This window comes from Cydia strobilella, chromosome Z (genome assembly GCF_947568885.1).
Source record: "Cydia strobilella chromosome Z, ilCydStro3.1, whole genome shotgun sequence".
Classification (NCBI taxonomy): domain Eukaryota; kingdom Metazoa; phylum Arthropoda; class Insecta; order Lepidoptera; family Tortricidae; genus Cydia; species Cydia strobilella.
This window is the reverse complement of record NC_086068.1, coordinates 60,155,281-60,176,473: the sequence shown is the minus strand read 5'-3', so window position 1 is coordinate 60,176,473 and position 21,193 is coordinate 60,155,281. Positions and strand designations below refer to the sequence as shown.

Sequence of the window (21,193 nt, the reverse complement as noted above, 5' to 3'; positions counted from 1 at the left end):
TCGAGTGGATGGTTGGACGTGTGTTATGAATGCTTGAGGTTCTGCGAGACGACAAATGAACGGCCTTCTTCTGTTATATGTTAATTTTGATTTGTGTACTATGTGTATGAAATTTCTATTGGTTTCACAGTGCTTTGGATCACTGTTATGCTGTGAAATGTAATGAATAAAAAATAATAATAATAAATAATTACACTAGAGTTTACTGTTACACGTCAGCCTTGACGAACCAGACATCTATAACCAATCCATATCAGCCTATCGGCGGAAACAGACGTCGAGTTTTGGAATGTTGGCCCACCGCCAGAACTCTCACCTTGGAGCTAGGGTTTCTGGTTTATTCCTATAAAATAATTAATTGTTCGCTTTAACACGTTTACTATCTGCTTACTAGTGGTTGTTACATGGCCACTTTAGCTTAGACTAGTGCCCTGTTTATCAAAAGCTTGTAGCTTGTAATACAAGTGGAAGTCCTTTTTTGACAGCTTTTGTTAGAAAGGGACTTCCACTTGTATTACAAGCTACAAGCTATTGAGAAACGGGCCCCAGGGATCGGTAAGGGTCGGTTGCACCAAACTGCCTGTCAACGTTAAGAGGAAAGGGGACGACCGGTTCTCCATACAACCGTAGTCCCCATTTTCCTCTGAATATAGACATTGTTTTTATTTATTTATTTGATCTTTATTAACTAAAACTATGCCCCTCCGTTTGATTATTTTCGATTATATGATTATTATAAGAGTTAGGTACAAAAATAAGAGGGTCCCGCTGCTGGACAAAAGCCTCCCCTCTTTCCCGCCATTTGGTCCTGACCAATGCACACTGCTGAAAACTTCTAACACACTTCTAACAATAAAATCTTAGCAGGAAAGGAACAAAAATGTGAATTTAAATCCCCCCCCCCCCCCCCCCCGACTATTTACGATTTTCTCAACTCTGCCTCCGCTCCAAATTTTTATACAGATTCATGCATCACAAAACGCCTGTCAACGTTAAGAGGAAAGGGAACGACCGGTTCTCCATACAACCGTAGTCCCCATTTTGACATATTGACATTGTTTTTTTCATTTGATGTTTATTAACTAAAACTATGCCCCTTCGTTTGATTATTTATGATAATATGATTATTATTTGAGATAGGATCAAAAAACGAGAGTCCCGCTGCTGGACCAAGGCCTCCCCTCTTTGCCGCCATTTGGTCCTGTCCAATGCACACTGCTAAAAACTTCTAACACACTAAAAAAGTGAATTTAAATTCCCCCCTTCGAGATCTTAACTATTTAAGATTTTCTCAAATCTGCCTCCGCTCCACATTTTTATACGTGGGATGCACTGCTTTGTTCGTTTTACGATGCATCTGCAATTGCATGAAGTCGTACTAGTGCGGGGATTAATTCATTGTAATGTAATTACTATTTCTCGTGCAATCAGAGAATATTTACCTTACTGTAGAGCCTATTCTTGTTGTAGAGATGCGTTTTTGTTTTAAGTGTTATGGCGAAATGAGGGCTACCGCGTTTAATTTCGCCGCTAGGGGCGCTAGTGTTGATGGAGGTCTTTTAAAATATCAAATGCATAGAAGTTTTGGGGGTTTCAAGCTTTTTTATCGGCAATTTTCACTCCTTATTCATAATTGTGGTAAATCTTAGTCCATCTTTGATTAATCATGGTAAACAATAGATATAGCTCAATAAATGTTAGTGGTTTAAAAAAAGTGCCGATTAAAATATATGCAAAATTGAACAGGTTGAAAAAAATGGCACATTTAGACGTTAAAATACCTTTGTGTATATGAACGTATTGATGAACCTACATCTACAGTGGCGCCAACTGGTGAGCACAAAAACGATAGCCCTCATTGTCAAGTATGTTGCCGCTATGGACTTATGGCGTTATTCATAAACGCGTTACTGGCCTGAATTAGCTATTCATCGTTTGTCTTTATCTGTCATTTTGACTTTTGTATTTGTAAGAAAGGAATAAAACATAATTTAACTAAATCAGGCCCGTAAAGTTTCATGAATAAATATTTAAATATTTATTTTTATAAATATAAATATTTTTATATTACATTCTTACACAGATTGACTAAGTCCCACGGTAAGCCCAAGGAGGCTTGTGTTATGGGTACTCAGACAACGATATATAATAATATATAAATACATAGAGAAAACACCCATGACTCAGGAACAAATATCTGTGCTCATCACACAAATAAATGCCCTTACCGGGATTCGAACCCAGGACCATCGGCTTCACAGGCAGGGTAACTACCCACTAGGCCAGACCGGTCGTCAAAGGGTCGTCATGAATAAGGGGGTTATGGGTTAAATTCGGCTCCCCTTACAACACTGATATTCTGCGAGCACCTCGCAGGCTATTGTTAGCGCGTAGCATGTGACCTTCAAAGTTTGTATAGCTTGTCTAACGAGCTTGTGGCTTCACCTACATGTTTTGGAATTCAAAATGCATAGGACACAATCTTCTACACATTCGTCGCTATACTTACTCAACCTCATATCTGCAACAATCATTTGATGGAAGTGTCGCTTTTCTTTCATTCGGAATACGGGTGTTTTTGTCATCAAATTAGTGTTGCAGATACGAGGTTGAGTAAGTATAGCGGCGATATACCTTCTCCGTAGGCAAACTTATAACTGCTGTATAGCTAAAGCTTAATGTTTCCTAACAATTCAAATTTATTTATGAAACATCCGAAACGATATGCTTCTATGAATTTAATAACAAACACGCAACATCCTACGACCATTTTGTATCCAAGAAATATGTGTTTGTTGGTAAAAGTAAATGAAACAGCGAAATAAAGGTTTAACTCGGTCTTTTAATCCTTGTCTACTCAAGTCTTCTGAATGTTGCTGTATAACAACTGAACGTCCCAGGATACTGTCTGACGTAGGCAGTAACTAAGCTGGAAGCACTAGTAGCTTAAAATTCTTAGGTCATGATAGGATATAAGATCAAATTCCGGTTGTCGCCGTGTACTACTGACTTTCAAAGTATTTAATTTCAGTACCATTTCCTACCTTGTTCACAGTGACATTTAATATGATAGTCGCTAGAGTAGGTACCTCATACTATTGTCACACTGTGATGAAGTACGAAATGGTACTAAATTAAAGAAATTCCTTGACCATACGACCAAAATCAGACAGAATAGAAACCGCTACAACATAGAGCGACTTATGGCCGTCACGACATCAACCGAAAATCAAGGCCTCAATTCCATTCTCTGGGCTAAAAACGCCAGTTTAAAATTTTACTCATTGTTACTTTCGGATTGCATATAGGTACTTAAATAATCCAACCCCCTCTTTTCCAGGTCTCCGCAATGCCAAGTACGTAAACACATGTGACCGCCCGGCAAGCGATCCACGCAGTAATGGCGTTCATGACCAAGAAGAAACGGTACAAGTTCGGAGTTCAGTGCTGTCTCGAGGAGCTCACCGAGGTCCCGTTTGTGTCGGCGGTGCTCTTCGCGAAGGTGCGGCTGCTCGATGGAGGGAATTTCCAGGATCATTCCAGCCGGTAAGCGTTAGCTCTAAGACTTGAGACCTTATGGACAATATTGACCACTCGGAGCAGTCCGTGCAATACAGCGTTCATGACCAAGAAACGGTACGAGTTCGGAGTTCAGTGCTGTCTCGAGGAGCTCACCGAGGTCCCGTTTGTGTCGGCGGTGCTCTTCGCGAAGGTGCGGCTGCTCGATGGAGGGAATTTCCAGGACCATTCCAGCCGGTAAGCGTTAGCTCTAAGACTTGAGACCTATTGACCACTCGGAGCAGTCCGTGCAATACAGCGTTCATGACCAAGAAACGGTACGAGTTCGGAGTTCAGTGCTGTCTCGAGGAGCTCACCGAGGTCCCGTTCGTGTCGGCGGTGCTCTTCGCGAAGGTGCGGCTGCTCGATGGAGGGAATTTCCAGGACCATTCCAGCCGGTAAGCGTTAGCTCTAAGACTTGAGACCTATTGACCACTCGGAGCAGTCCGTGCAATACAGCGTTCATGACCAAGAAACGGTACGAGTTCGGAGTTCAGTGATGTCTCGAGGAGCTCACCGAGGTCCCGTTCGTGTCGGCGATGCTCTTTGCGAAGGTGCGGCTGCTCGATGGAGGGTATTTCCAGGTTCATTCCAGCCGGTAAGCGTTACCTATTTCAGAGGGCTCACGTTGTAGACAATATTAGGTGCCGATCAGCTGGCTTGCAATAATGGCGTAACAAGAAAAACTACAAGTTTAAAGGCACACTGTACGGTACGAGGACTTGCAAGTTCCGTTAAATTGCTATATTTGATCGTTCGGTTGAATTATGTAGTTGTTCCTCAGTAGTCGGCAATATTGTGAAACTCGTATGAGCGTTCTCGGTCTGTCTGTCTGAGCCTTCATAAAGGGTCGTAAATCCAAGAGAATTAGAAGGGAGCATAATACATAGAGCGCTTTACCTTATAAATACTTAATATTATGTTCACTGCGAGTTGATCTCCAATGGCTATGCGAATGCACTTTTTAATAATTTGTAATTCTAGTATATTAGACATTTTAGGTTCTTCTTTGTCTTCTGATTTCCAAAAGTTAATATCCCGATACATTTTTTTATTCGTTTGTCTTTTGTCGATGTACGATTGTCTTCTTGGCTAGACCCCCTTATATGGGACTATAGCTGCGATATGAGATCATTCATTAATTACTTAAGCATCCCGAAAGAAGGTTTTTTTTTTAATTTTTAGTGTTTCTAGCCAGGCCCCCAGACCGCGGCAATATGGCCCGGGCCGAGCGCGCGACGCAAGCGTGTCGTCATCGTGTCGTTACCGCAGGGAGGCCCGTCGCTTGCGTCGCTAATGTTAATTGCCGATGAGGACGCGGTTCCGAGCAGGAAGCCCGTGTTGTATGAATATTAACGAGCTGTCGTTGCGAACGCTTGTAACGCGCGAACGCCCAACGGAACTAGTCATGCGTAAAATGTCACTGATAAGTAAAGATTGATATGCATCTTTCGTACGCTATGAAGTACTTCACTCTTTTAGTTCACTAGTTCAGTTTAGTTCAGTAGCTCAAAAGATCCATTTATATCAACAGTACTGGTTTTTTTTGAATGAATCACTCAAAGAAACGAATTCTGATTTATGAATCGAAGTTTTAAACGTGGCGTCCTTGTCACTCTAAGCGAATGAGCAAGTAAATGAAAAGATAATTAAACTGAACTGCTGAAGTAAAGAACTAAATAAGATCCTTTAAGGGTTCCGTTTTTTCCTTTTGAGGCACGGAAACCTAAAAACCGCATCAAAACCGTAGTGTAGTTTTAAAGAACTAAGCATACATACATAGGAACAGACAGACAGCGAAAAGCGACTTTATTTTATATTATGCTAATGTAGTGATAAGCAAAGAAAAAAAAATAACGATATGCCTTCTTTGGCGCAGGTACAGTCAAGGGCATAAATATATATACATTCCCAAAATTTTCAAAAATATGTGTACGCTCTTACACCTTAGGGCTTAGACAATAAAGTCGTGTTCACATATTTTTGAGCCATTTGTCTGGATCGATTTTTTTGCCTTCGACTGTACTTCAATGAATCATAGACGTCACGCATGCTACAGCAGTTCTCGTACGTTCCGTACGAGTTGACAATTCGGTTGTTATAGCGTTTATTGTCACGCTGCGACTTACGTAAGCGAACAACTTGCGAACGCGAAGCTAAGCGGCGCGGCGCGGCGGGCCCACGGCTTTCGCGTTCGCAACGAGATCGCCCACGTAGGACACTTCTTTAGGTACATCTGTGTATAGGCAAAGAGGATATAATAAGATAGAGCGGTACTATCATAGTAGATTTTGTAACCACAGTAAATTCACTGCCATCTATCGGCACACTTTAAAACTAAAAATGAAGATTTATAAAAATACGATAAAATGTATTTAAATATGGATAAATGATTTATTTTATTTGCATTAATTATTTTTATGATTTGGACCCATGTTCTTTCACTGATATGCGTTAAAATTGTTAAATAACAAACGAAACCGTCAACGCCATCTATACGACAGTAAGCCAAAGCTAGTAGCGCCCTCTGATCGAAAATCAAATTTTCTTGATTTTCGAGGCACGTTTTTTCCTTAGACTGTATCCATCTATTACGGAGTTATATCTATCTGGTATAGGTATCAAAGGATTGATTCAACCGTCGGGCCCGCGCCGCATCGCTTCGCTTCGCGTTCGCGTGTTGTTCGCCTACGTAGTACGCTGCGTTAACATTCGTTTAACATTAACGATACCCGTCCTTATCTGTAACGACCCAGACGATCATTTAACGGGTTAATTCCTCCCAGATTAGGTAATCTTGTCCGTTTTGTTTACTGGTACTGGTACAGCCGGCATCAGATATATCGGGGCGGCCGAGGTGCTCACAAATATCTGAACACGCCTCTATTGTCAAGGCGTTAGAGTGCGTATTCAGATAATTTTCATCCAGTCCGCTCCGATATATCTGAACAAAGATAGATATAACTCCGTAATAGATGGATACAGTCTAAGGAAAAAACGTGCCTCGAAAATCAAGAAAATTTGATTCTCGTTCAGAGGGCGCTACTAGTTTTGGCCTACAGTCGTATAGATGGCGTTGACGGTTTCGTTTGTTATTTAACAATTTTAACGCATATCAGTGAAAGAACATGGGTCAAAATCATCAAAATAATTAATGCAAATAAAAAAAATCATTTATCTATGTTTATATACATTTTATCGTATTTTTACAAATCTTCAATTTTAGTTTTAAAGTGTGTCGACAGATGGCAGTGAATTTACTGGGGTTACAAAATTTACTATGACAGTACCGCTCTAGTATAAGTTACTCTATGATCTGAATCAGGCCATGAAATAAGTCAAATTATAATTTATTTCCAAGTTGTATATCGTTACCTTGCATACCACAGCTGAATTTTAGTATAAAATAATAATAAATAAATAAATATTAGGGGACATCTTACACAAAGCCAAACTAAGCAAAGCTTGTACTATGGGTGCTAGGCGACGATATACATACTTATACACGGTGGTTAAAAAATAAGTGCATCCCCATTGCCAGGGAGGTTTTGGGATTATACTGAGCAACTTTTACTATGGGACCAACCACGAAATCGCGAAAAAAAGTTTGGGTGTTTCATACATTTTGACTGGTCCATTTTCTACAGGAGCTAATTTTTTGTCGCGATTTCATGGTTGGTCCCGTGGTAAAACTTGCTCAGGCAAAGAGAATGCACTTATTTTTTAGCCATCCTGTATAGATAAATACATACTTATATAGATAGAAAACACCCTCGACTCAGGAGCAAATACTTGTGTTCATCACACAAATAAATGCCCTTACCGGGATTCGAACCCAGGACCCAGGACCATCGGCTTCACAGGCAGTGTCAGTACCCACTAGGCCAGACCGGTCGTCAAACTAAAGCAAAATAGTGACATAGTCGAGGGATTCGACTAGCAAAATTTCAAACAAAATGGGTGATTGCCAAATCTCCCGTCTCAAGTTTCGCACGGCGCGTCATATCTTTTGTTCCTTTCAAATTTCCTGGCTTTAGGCCCCCTGTGAACAATGATGCCAGTCGCACAATGAAGAATCCCGTCTCGCTGTCACCGACGTCTGTACACGACACCCTATAAACACCGACGGAAGCAAAGTCCGTGACAGTGACGCCCCGACGTGTAAACACGACGACGTAAATATGTGTCTAATAATAAGCAAGCGGCGAAGCCAAAATATCATAGCTGGCATAATATTTATATATGCTATTTTGATGGTTATTGGAAAGTTTTGATTGGAGCAAAGAGAATATACACGGTGGCTAAAAAATAAGTGCATTCCCGTTGCCAGGGAGGTTTTGGGATTATACTGAGCAACTTTTACTATGGGACCAACCACGAAATCGCGAAAAAAAGTTTGGGTGTTTCATACATTTTGACTGGTCCATTTTCTACAGGAGCTAATTATTTGTCGCGATTTCATGGTTGGTCCCGTGGTAAAAGTTGCTCAGGCAAAGAGAATGCACTTATTTTTTAGCCATCCTGTATAGATATAAATACATACTTATATAGATAGAAAACACCCTTGACTCAGGAGCAAATACTTGTGTTCATCACACAAATAAATGCCCTTACCGGGATTCGAACCCAGGACCCAGGACCATCGGCTTCACAGGCAGTGTCAGTACCCACTAGGCCAGACCGGTCGTCAAACTAAAGCAAAATAGTGACATAGTCGAGGGATTCGACTAGCAAAATTTCAAACAAAATGGGTGATTGCCAAATCTTCCGTCTCAAGTTTCGCACGGCGCGTCATATCTTTTGTTCCTTTCAAATTTCCTGGCTTTAGGCCCCCTGTGAACAATGATGCCAGTCGCACAATGAGGAATCCCGTCTCGCTGTCACCGACGTCTTTACATGACACCCGATAAACACCGACGGAAGCAAAGTCCGTGACAGTGACGCCCCGACGTGTAAACACGACGACGTAAATATGTGTCTAATAATAAGCAAGCGGCGAAGCCAAAATATCATAGCTGGCATAATATTTATATATGCTATTTTGATGGTTATTGGAAAGTTTTGATTGGAGCAAGGAGAATATACACGGTGGCTAAAAAATAAGTGCATTCCCGTTGCCAGGGAGGTTTTGGGATTATACTGAGCAACTTTTACTATGGGATCAACCCCGAAATCGCGAAAGAAAATTTGGCTGTTTCATACATTTTGGCGATTTCGTGGTTGGTCCCATAGTAAAAGTTGCTCATTATAATCCCAAAACCTCCCTGGCAACGGGAATGCACTTATTTTTTAACCACCCTGTATATTAGGATAGAGGGGTACTGTCATAGTAAATGTTGTACTCAAAGTAAATTTACTGCCATCTATGGACACACGATTAAAACTAAAAAATAAAAATATCAAAAAATTTATATATATTTTTTTTATTTGTATTTATTGTTTTTATATGATTTTGATTTTGACCAATGTTTTTTCACTGAATATGCAGGGCCCGGAATTCTCGTAGCATTTTTGAGCTGTCAATGTCATAGGGACTTCTCGTTTATTGACTTCCGAATTTTCCGATTATACATTTGTATATCCATTAATACAGAATACAATATGTAAAATAATTTATAACAAACTAAAATATTGTTTTAATTTCTATTCATAAATTCCTAAAGTTGGTATCCAAAGGTTATCTCGAAGAGATCGCTCGTTCGCGATAAAACTGCATGTTGTCTACTTCTACTCGTAATCATATTTTACATATTGTATTCTTCATTTATACATATGTATAATCGGAAGTCGATATACGAGAAAAAAATGCAACGAGAATTCCGGGCTCTGCTGATATTGTATTGTATTGTATCGGGCGATTTTCCGCAACTCGACGACTGGCGCCTATTTTGCGTGACATGGGGGTGGGCTAGTCCTGCCAGCCCAGCTCCTCGAGGAAACCTATCAAACCTTTGATGTTGAGTGGGACCTCGGGGAGGTCTCTCGGGGATCCGAGATGTTTTGCCCTGTATGGGGCCACTCCGCTGCACTCCAGCACCACGTGAGAGGCTGTTTCTTCTGTCTCCATGCATCCTCTGCATAGGGGACTGTCTGTGACACCTGTTATAAAAAGATGTTTGTTAAATAGTCCATGACCTGTTATGACACTGGTTACCATGCTCAGTCGGGTCTTTCCTAATTGAAGGAGCGACTTTGTGAGCTTTCCGTTGATGCCAGGCATGGCTTGTTTGGCCTGTCTGCATCCAGTCTGGTTTAGCCAATGTTCTGTGTGTAGTTTCCCTGTACGTGCCAGCAGCATTGAGCGTACCTTGCTAAACGGTATCGGGAGCTCTGCTGATATTAAACGAAACGATTTGTCTGACCATCATTCACCCATCTTTATGCACCTATTCATTAGAGAGCTATCAAAACCCCGGTTGTAAGTGTTGTGACACTTGTGACGTCAACGTTAGTCACCTGTCCCGTCGGGGTGTGAGCGCGCGTCATAGATGAAATGGCACTGAGCCATGGACTCGGATTAATGTGGCTATTGGGACTTAACAAGTTTGGGTTGGGGTATAGAGGATTTGCGGTCTAACCAAGGGCCTGACACTCTTTGATAGAGAAAGATAGTCTTATTGCGATTCCTATAAGAGGAAAGAGAAAATAGTGCCATGCTTTGTCCTTATCACCGACCGGGTGGCATCATAGGTAGGAGGCGATGGCGAAATACCGAAATTTATAAGAGTGAAAGAGAAAAAATTCCATGCTGCCCAAATTTTATATGAATGTTCTTTCTCTTACCCGCGGTCGCTCGGTGGCGCGTCTATAACTACTTGTATATACTATGTCTATGGGTCTAACGGCCCGGCCACGACATCGCGCGGCGGCGGCAGCGTCGAGCGGCGGCCATAGGTTGGAGCGGGACACAGCGATCGGACCTCTCCTTCCCACCTATGGCCGCCGCTCGCCGCTGCCGCCGCAACGCGATGTCGTGGCCGGGCCGTAAGGTCGTCCGTACACTCACCATCAGATATATCGGAGAGGCCGAGGTGCTCAAAAATATCTGAACACCCACTCTAGCTAGCGTCTTGACACTCTTGACAATGAGGGCTACCGTTTTTGTGCTCACCAGTTGGCGCCACTGTAGATGTAGGTCCAGAAAAACAGATCTCAATATTCTTCTATGCTTACTTTTATCAAAGATAGATATAACTCCGTAATAGATGGATACAGTCTAAGGAAAAAACGTGCCTCGAAAATCACGAAAATTTGATTCTCGATCAGATGGCGCCACTAGTTTTGGCCTACACTCGTATAGAGGGCGTTGACTGTTTCGTTTGTTATTTATAATTTTAACGCATACCAGTGAAAGAACATGGGTCAAAATCATATAAAAATAATTAATGCAAATAAAAAAATCATTTATCCATATTTAAATACATTTTATCGTATTTTTATAAATATTTACTTTTAGTTTTAAAGTGTGTCGACAGATGGCAGTGAATTTACTGGGGTTACAAAATTTACTATGACAGTACCGCTCTAGTATAAGTTACTCTATGCTTCTATAAAATCAATACGTTCTAATATACACAAAGGTGTATATTAGATACACGTCTAAATGTGCCATTTATTCAACCTGTTTAATTTTGCATATATTTTAGTTGGCACTTTTTTTAAACCATTAACATTTATTGATCTACCTATATTGTTTACCATGATTAGTCAAAGATTGTCAAAGATTTACCACAATTATGAATCAGGAGTGAAAATTCCCGATAAAAAAGCTTGAAACCGCCAAAACTTCAATGCATTTGTCATTTTGAAAGACCTCCAGCGGCGAAATTAAACGCGGTAGCCCTCATTGTTCAGATATTTGTGAGCACCTTCGCCGCCCCTATATATCTGAAGGCGACTGTACTAGTATATAACGGTTTTCAAATTTAAAAATAGTGTTCAATTAGACGTTTCGTCAACTTTCAGTTTCACTTTCCACGCGCAATTATCGCGAGCGGCCGACCGTCGCCCGCGCAGCTAATGGATCAATAAATCAACCACGCTCGTTTGTCGGCGATGTGAACGTGGAAACAGTGTCCTTTTGCTGTTTTATTGATTTTATTATTTAGTTCCTGGCTCAAAAGCGAGTTCGTAACGTAACAGTAAGCTGAGAAATTGCATGGAGAAATTATGAATGAATTACTAGGGAATATTACGCGAAACTCTGCGTAGGGGGCGCCAGGGCGCCACTACCACAAACTGAGGGTCTATCGCGAAACAAGAAAATGGAAATTTCGTTATCTATGTCACTCTTGCATATTCGAGCGATAAAGAGGCAGATAGCGAAATTTCCGATTCGCGTTTCCCGGTAGGTCCTCTGTAAACAAACCGCCCTTGATGCATCAATGTCATATTTTATTATTTCTGAAAACTTTTTAGAAACCTGTTCAAGGTACATTATGTATAAGTTACTCTATGGTTTACTAAAAAGGCTAGTCCTGCACTCTGGTGGCAGAACATTGCAGTAATATCCTCTATTCATTGATAAAGTGCACTTTTACGGCTGTTACCATTGGAGTTGCTTCACTAGTGTGTCCGTGAGGAATGGAATTAAAAACACTAAACAATATGGCTACCATCAGACGTCATATCATATATTAAAAAGAAAAAAACCGACCAAGTGCGAGTCGGACTCGCGCACGGAGGGTTCCGTGCTTTTTAGTATTTGTTGTTATAGCGGCAACAGAAATATATCATCTGTGAAAATTTCAACTGTCTAGCTATCACGGTTCATGAGATACAGCTTGTGGTGTCAGACAGACAGCGAAGTCTTAGTAATAGGGTCCCGTTTTTACCCTTTGGGTAGGGAACCCTAAAAATTTAAAATATTTATATCAGCGAGCTAAAACCTTTACACTGGAGATCACCCGTTCCGCAAATCCGCAAATTAACCGGTCCCCTAAAATGTAGATCATAATTGTACAAAAAATTCCGCACCGGTTGTATTTTTCCTCGTGATAGCGCGACAAATACATCGACAAAGATATCGCGTGTTGTTAAAAAGTGATATTTTATCACGTGGATAAAGCCATACATAATTCGCCTGCCGTTGTTCAAATGAACATGCTGCACAATAGCCCAGTTCGATCGCCCGCAGGATGCCGACGGTTAGTGGTTAGTGAAGTGACTGGCATACGCGCGAATTGAGCAGTCAGCGTAGTCGTAATGTTCGAGCGAGTTAGCGAGTCGAAGATCGAGCAAACCAGTGCAACTAATGTGTAATGCACTCATACTGGACGGCCTGGACGCCCGAAGTCAGCCGCCTGGTACAATAGCCTGGATGCCAACAATCAATCAATCAATCTTTAACGTCAAAAACACACGTGAAAAATTACAATACCAATAAAATTAAAAATACACAACTTACACTAAATCAAATAACAGAACCACATAATAATAAAAAACCGGACAAGTGCTAGTCGGACTCGCCCACCGAGGGTTCCGTACTTTTTAGTATTTGTTGTTATAGCTGCAACAGAAATACATCATCTGTGAAAATTTCATATTCATATTTGTATATTCATAATAATTCATATTACATGTCGTTTTTTATAATTACATTAAAAATTTATAAAAAAAAATAATTAAAATAAAATTAGCATTATAAATTATACAATAATTACTTTAATAAAATTACAATTAAATTACAATTCGCGTTATCAATATACATGTCAAATATAAAGTATACCTACAATAACATTAGGTAATTACTTATTTAACAAAATCTGCAAAACTGTAGAAAGTGTGCTCGATAAGCCACCGTTTTAGCCTGGATTTAAAACTGTTTAGTGACGGCGCTTCTGTGACGTGTGGTGGCAGACGGTTGTAAACCGCCGGTCCCATTATATGTATCAGTTTTGCGGATTTCGCCAATTTATGCCTGACGCCCACGAGTTTTTGGGCGTTTTGTAGGTTTCGCCCATGGATATCCGCTCCACTTGAGTATTCGTCAAGGTGACATCCCTCGTATGTAGCCACTTGGAATATCACAAGGGAGGGCAGAGTAAGTATCCGAAGATCCTTAAAGTAAGGTCTTGCGGAGGTGCTTTGACTCACCTGCACAATCGCTCGGACGGCTCTCTTTTGCATGCGAAAGACGCGCTCCCATTCGGCGCGCCGCGACCCCACAGCTCTGCGCCATATTCTAGGAGCGAGTGTACAGTGGCAAAGTAACATGACCGTACCACATTTCTGGGCACCACTCGCTAGACGGCGCAGGGCAAAGCAGCCGCTCGCTAGCTTGTTACACACTCTACCTATGTGCGATTCCCATTGCAGCCCTCTGTCCAGTTCAAAACCTAGGAATGTGGTAGTCTGAACCTGACCAACTTGAGGAGGAGGAGAAGGACCTCTTTAAGTTCGACATCCTTTAGTTCGTTTTCTTCCAGTGTGTCTCTACCGAATGTATTATATCGCGGAGCCGCATACATTTAGCTAGTAAGTGTAAGCTGGTCTCCTCCTTTCCACAATGTGGGCAGGAGGCGTCTCTACCAATTCCCATTATCTTAAACCAGCCTCCAAAGGTCAATACCGACGGTTAGTAGTTTACTGGCTGGTGTCCGCGCGAATTGAGCAGTCAGCGTACTCGTAATTCGTAATGTTAGAGCGAGTGCGTTGCGAGACCAGTTCTTAGATAAACCAACGTAAGGCGCATCAACACGGTTTGAATTTAAGCATCGGAATATCTGACAAGGAATATTGTCTATAGCCATAGAAGCAGAGAATCTTTTTTTTGGATAAAATGCAAGAAATCGAATGGTATCTTTACTTTATTCCTTTTTGGAAGTTAAAAAAAACTTTAAATTTTGAAACCTTTAGATCCTGTAGGGCTAAGATGGTCGGTTTTTTATCATCTGTCATCATGCCTGTCAAGTGATAAAAATGCGGCCATGATACCGCCGCTGTATTTTTTTATCATTTCCATATATTATTTTAATATCCACATTATTGTGATAAATTGCTCATTTTCTATCTATTTTACTAGATTTTGTTATTAAATTCAACATGTGTCATGATCTCTATAGCCATCAGGCAGTCGCGACGCTCACGCTATTTACAATAGCAATGATACCACGGGTAATTGACGCTTGGTGCAACCGGCCGGAGCCGAATTGATGCAACTACTATTAGCGATAGCAATGGGTTGGATGACACAGAAAAACATGTTTCGACTAAAAAAAAATCAATGCAAACTTCCGTGAGACACTGACATGTTTAACATATTAAACCGGGTTACTCACGTAGTTTATACAGTCGATGATTGCTCGACATGTTTCGCTCCATAACGAGCAGCATTTTCAGAGAGCGCACGCGTTGGTGGTCCGAGGCACTGTCATCATTTTGTTTGATGGTCATCGACTGTATACAGGGTGGCTAAAAAATAAGTGCATTCCCGTTGCCAGACAGGTTTTGGGATTATACTATTTAAAAATACGGTAAAAACATATTTCTTAATTTTTTTTATTTAAGCCCAACCAAAAGAGACTTAGAGGAACTGTCATGTCAGCGGGCTTAGCACGGTAGCATTTTTATCGCCTGTCACCATGCCTGTCACGCTCTAACAAGTATGTAAGTGCAAAAGTGACGGGCATAGTGACAGGTGATAAAAATGCAACCATGCTGACACCATCATCGACGCGAGAGGGTGTATCTTATCTTATGGTTATCGGAGTCCCTTGCGGATACACTTCGACCCATAGGGATCTTTTATGAGTTACCCCCTAGGAAAGATCCGTCTACGCGAGAGGTGTAAGTTTAAGAAGGGCCCGCAGTGCGGCGTACGGCGGCCAGGGCCATGGCTCGACGCCAAACGCCATGGTCCTGACCCTGAGCTCGCGGAAGTTCTGGCGTTCGCTTATCGCTTTCATCTATCTTTATAGCAGCTTTTACTTAATTGGCCCTTTTTTATATTTTATACTATACCGGCATCATGGTATAATAATATACTCCGCCTGGTACTCTCTTCCGAGCCTCGCGAACCACGTGACTGACAAGCCTACGTCATCGTGAACCTTTTAACAGCACGATGACGTAGGCTTGTGTCAGTCACGCGGTACGCGAGGCTCGGAAGAGAGTACCTTGTTATTATCATAGTAACTTATACTAGAGCGATACTGTCATAGTAAATTTTGTAACCCCAGTAAATTCACTGCCATCTGTCGACACACTTTAAAACTAAAAATGAAGATTTAATAAAATACGATAGAATGTATTTAAATATGGATAAATGATTTTTTTTATTTGCATTAATTATTTTTATGATTTTGACCCATGTTCTTTCACTGATATGCGTTAAAATTGTTAAATAACAAACGAAACCGTCAACGCCATCTATACGACAGTAGGCCAAAGCTAGTAGCGCCCTCTGAACGAGAATCAAATTTTCTTGATTTTCGAGGCACGTTTTTTTCCTTAGACTGTATCCATCTATTACGGAGTTATATCTGTCTTTGTTATTATTATACCATGATACCGGTATATTGTAGGTAATTTTAACAAACGTTTGCGTTAGTGTATTAAGGCGGGTCTCTATTGTTTGACATAATTATTGAAAGTCATAATGTAGTGATTGTCATATTATCATTAGTCATAATTTGGTTTTTCTCAGAAACGCGCAACTTTTCAGGATTGCCATAAAACAAATCTAACCTAACCTATCTGTAGGATAACCCGAGGAAAATCCTGAAAAGTTAACGGTTTCAGAATTATGACTAATGATAATATGACAATCATTACGTTATGACTTTCAATAATTATTTCAAACAAAGGGACCCCGTATCAAGGCTAATTAACCCTTAAATCGACAAGGAAAAAAAACTCAAAAAAAAAACTGTGTTGTATCGTTTTTTTGGTGTTATTATGTGGTTGTTTAATAGAGAAAAATCATGAAAAAAATCCATTTATAATAGTTCTGAAAAAAACATATGTCAAGTATGTTGGACGTGGCCAAGTTCGACGTAAAGTATTGAAATAGCCGCAAAGGGAAAAGACGTCCAGTATTTTGGACGTTGCCGAGTATACAGAACTTTGTTTTTTAGTCAAATTCATGTTTTTTTTTAAATAAATATAGAATAATTGCACGATCAACTTTATGTAATTAATTTAAGTAAAACCTATTATTTTTTTATTATGGTTCCGTATCAAAAGGAATAAACGGAACCCTTATAGGATCACTCGTGCGTCTCTCTGTCTGTCTGTCCGTCTGTCACAGCCTATTTTCTCCGAAACTGCTGGACCAATTAAGTTGAAATTTGGTATACATATGTAAGTTTGTGACCCAAAGACGGACATGTAACGTAAACAAATGAATTTTAAACATCTGGGCCAAAGTTTTTCTAACTATATCGTGTTACATATCAAATGAAAGAGCTCATTGTGTGAATCTCAAATATATATTTTTTATAATTTTAGGATAAATAGTTTAGAAGTTATTCAAGAAAATAGGCAAAAAAATGACCATTCCCCCCCTTTATCTCCGAAACTACTAATTCTAAAATTTTGAAAAAAATACAAAATAGTTCTTTACCTATAGATTACAGGAAAACCTATTAGAAATGTGCAGTCAAGCGTGAGTCGGACCTTAATTACTTAGTTTTTTAAACCGACCCCTACGTGTCACATAAAAAATACATTCTTTAAATTGTGTAATGTACGGAACCCTTGGAACGCGAGTCCGACTCGCACTTGGCCGGTTTAGTTTTGTTGTTACAACAATAACTTTATAGCTCGTAGGTGTTTCTGTGTATGTTATTGCTTGTTAGTGTGTCCGATCTGAGTTCTGGTGGCCCATTGTTTCGCTTTAGTACTATTTGCGGCTCTTCCTTGTTGCTACACACTGTTCTAAAGACCGAGTAACAGTTACCGCACAGCCGGTGTTTATACTGTCGATGGCGCTTACGCCATTATTAATGATGCTCCGATATAAATACAATGCCGCGCGACGCTGTGCGGCGTAAGCGCCATTGACAATTAGGTCCCTTTAGAAAATGCCCCATATTGACTTCTTTTTGACCAATAAACTTCACAGCGTACTTCAGAATACAAAGCAATTGTAACGTTTACCGCAAAACACGTAAATGTCCACGTAGTAAAGAGTAGTAAGAACCATCTTGAAAATCCAACGGATTATCGACTCTATATCGGACGCTTAAAGTTGACATTTTATTGAAAAATTAATGTGGGCGGGACACATTATCGCGTATCAGCATTGTGACCAATAAGATTACTAGTCAAATCACTACATAAAACAAAGTCGCTTCCTGCTGTCTGTCTGTCCCTATGTATGCTTAGATCTTTAAAACTATGCAACGGATTTTAATGCGGTTTTTTTTTAAATAGAGTGATTCAAGTGGAAGGTCTATATGTATGTCGGAATCGTGGGCGTATCTTACTATCGGCAGCGCATCAGAACCTTCAATCGTGGATGACGAGGGCTTTCAATGATATACGATATTCAACTCAGTCTTTTACTACACAAGACTGTTTACAAATCACAGCACACGTTACATTTCTAATCCAAAGCAAACCAGTGGATTAGACCCAGGAACCGCCAACGTCATCTCCCGTTCGTTTATCCTCAGAATATTGATTGACAGCATCACTTCAATTGTTCTGGATTCTATTGTTTTGGCAGCGCCGCAGCGCACTCTATGACGACTTGGTGGAACTGCGTCGAACGCCACTCGGATGTACTGTAACACCCTAGTTTGCTCTATTTGTCAAAGATTGCGTGATAAAGCCTATGAAATGCGATAGATGGCACGATTCAGTCATTCTCCGACATGTATAGTATATCAGCATTGCACCCGTGCGAAGCCGGGGCGGGTCGTCTAGTATTTGATAAAGCCTTTACTCTAAATGACCATTTATAGGTAGTCGGCTACCACCAGCTTGGCATTGCTACGCTAGCGTGAACGTAACTTAATACTTCCTATGCATCTCGCTCGTACCATTAGAGCGGTACAGTCATAGTAAATTTTGTAACCCCAGTAAATTCACTGCCATCTGTCGACACAATTTAAAACTAAAAGTAAATATTTATAAAAATACGATAAAATGTATTTAAATATGGATAAATGATTTTTTTATTTGCATTAATTATTTTTATATGATTTTGACCCATGTTCTTTCACTGGTATGCGTTAAAATTATAAATAACAAACGAAACAGTCAACGCCCTCTATACGAGTGTAGGCCAAAACTAGTGGCGCCATCTGATCGAGAATCAAATTTTCGTGATTTTCGAGGCACGTTTTTTTCTTAGACTGTATCCATCCATCTATTACGGAGTTATATCTATCTTTGCTCGTACTGACATATTGACATATTGTGACATATTGACATAGTGCGAGCGAGATGCGTAGAAAGTAAATTACGTAGACGTTAGCGTATATATGTCAGTGTTGAGACTGTCAGTGACTCATGGTACCGGTACAGGGTCTAGTATAGGGTATTTGACAACATTAAAAATATATAACGAATTGCTGTCATCCTGAAAGATAATAAACTAATAAAGTATATTTCACTATATTTGAATGTAAATTATGTTTAGTTTTTGGAAAATAAACGAAAGAAAATTTAATATTTTTTGAAATTTCATCAGGGACGTGAACGCTCTGTGATTGGTCAACGCTCGGATGACGTCACACGCGGGTAAACATTCTTGATTGCCTTGAGTGTTTTAACTGTTTTATTTGTATTTAGTTAATTTTAGTTATTGTTCCACAGTTTTCTGATATATTCCGATTTATCCGTATATCTAGTAGCACAATATTCATAAGAATCTCAAAATGGAGCCGAAATATGTGAAAGCTGATAGCGGCAACCTACCAGACATCCAGACATAGACGCATTAATGGTTGCACTTTTCTTTAAAGATAATCCGGATTAGAAATGTAAAAACAGCTGTGTGAGTATACGTTTAAATTGTTTATTTACGAACATTTCGATTTCCATGATACGAATACGACGACGATATATATATAGAATACGATGACGAGAATAGTATCTCCATACTGCACTTTAGTTTGAAAGAAAAAGTATGCTACTAACTACCTACTAATGCTGAAAGAGCTATGTTATGAGGTTATGTAGTAATACATTAAATACCTAGATCTTGTTTCGTTAAATACAACAAAATCCGCTGCTTTAACTACCATATTTATTTACAGTTAAATTATTACTTACATCGAAGTGGTCTTCACACATAAAAACATTTGTATGCGCTAAAATGCTCGTTGGGTCTCTTCGCGCTAGTTTTAACCACATTTTTCTTTTTTTGGGATTCGTTGGAACGGAAACAAACAATTTATCTGGATTTTTTATAGTCGTACTTGAACATTGCGGCACTATACACCATTTATATACCATTTTACAGTGAAATAATCAATTCAATGCACATAAACCATAAGATTTACTAAGGTCATTGACTGAGTTTACTCGCGTGTGACGTCACACGTGTCACGTGATTAGCCCCTTTGCAAAAACAGCGTTTAAGGCGCGTTCAAAATAAATAAACTAACATTGTTTTTTTATATTTAATACAGGAAATTTTAAGGAAATATCAATGTAGTGTAATTGTTAAGTCATAAACAATCAATTAAAACCATTTTCAAAAATTAGTCAAATAGCCTATTGCTATGGTATACGATCGAACTAAACTTTTTCGTTTTTATGGTGTATTCCCATTTCGGGCACAAATGGGAATAGGTGGTTATAAACCATTCCCATTTGTCTCCGCCTCATTTATGGCGGCGGTGACGTGTTGCTAGAACAAATGGGAACGCACAGTTATTAGTTGCCCTTTCGATCCGTCCGTGTGTCCGTACCGATCAGCCGCTAAACAAGAGTCAGGTTTGTGTAAACAAATTGTTCCTAGAACGGTCAATGTCTGCTCGTGACGTGTATCCAGCCATCCCTACTGCCTACCAAAGATAGATATAACTCAGTAATAGATGGATACTGTTACTGATACTGGATGGAAGAGCGCTGGTGGCCTAGCGGTAAGAGCGTGCGACTTGCAATCCGGAGGTCGCGGGTTCAAACCCCGGCTCGTACCAATGAGTTTTTCGGAACTTATGTACGAAATATCATTTGATATTTACCAGTCGCTTTTCGGTGAAGGAAAACATCGTGAGGAAACCGGACTAATCCCGACAAGGCCTAGTTTCCCCTCTGGGTTGGACGGTCAGATGGCAGTCGCTTTCGTAAAAACTAGTGCCTACGCCAATTCTTGGGATTAGTTGCCAAGCGGACCCCAGGCTCCCATGGAGCCGTGGCAAAATGCCGGGACAACGCGAGGAAGATGAGATGGATACTGTTACTACTGTTACTGTTACTGCTGTGTCGCGACGACCCGAAGTGGATCTTGGCCTCCGACACCAAAGACCGCCATGCTACTCTGTCCAAAGCCGTTTCTGTCCAGTCGACGGCGCCGAGTTCGCTGATAGATGGATACAGTCTAAGAAAAAAACGTGCCTCGAAAATCACGAAAATTTGATTCTCGATCAGATGGCGCCACTACCTTTGGCCTACTCTCGTATAGAGGGCGTTGACGGTTTCGTTTGTTATTTAACAATTTTAACGCATATCAGTGAAA

The 21,193-nt window shown here is 40.3% G+C and overlaps 1 protein-coding gene across 4 annotated transcripts in view; it reads left to right on the top strand.

The window, feature by feature from the left end:
* Nucleotides 1–21,193, top strand: part of LOC134754727 (EEIG family member 2) — a 129,637-nt gene that overhangs the window by 40,948 nt on the left and 67,496 nt on the right. For 3 of the 4 annotated variants that reach the window (XM_063691065.1, XM_063691061.1, XM_063691062.1), the window contains exon 2: nt 3,341–3,546. In XM_063691065.1, coding sequence (XP_063547135.1) covers nt 3,401–3,546 — 146 coding nt within the window. In that variant the 5' untranslated portion in view covers nt 3,341–3,400. Of the gene's footprint in view, nt 1–3,340; nt 3,547–4,028; nt 4,157–21,193 lie in introns of those variants that run through there. The other variant, XM_063691063.1, reaches the window with a different exon arrangement.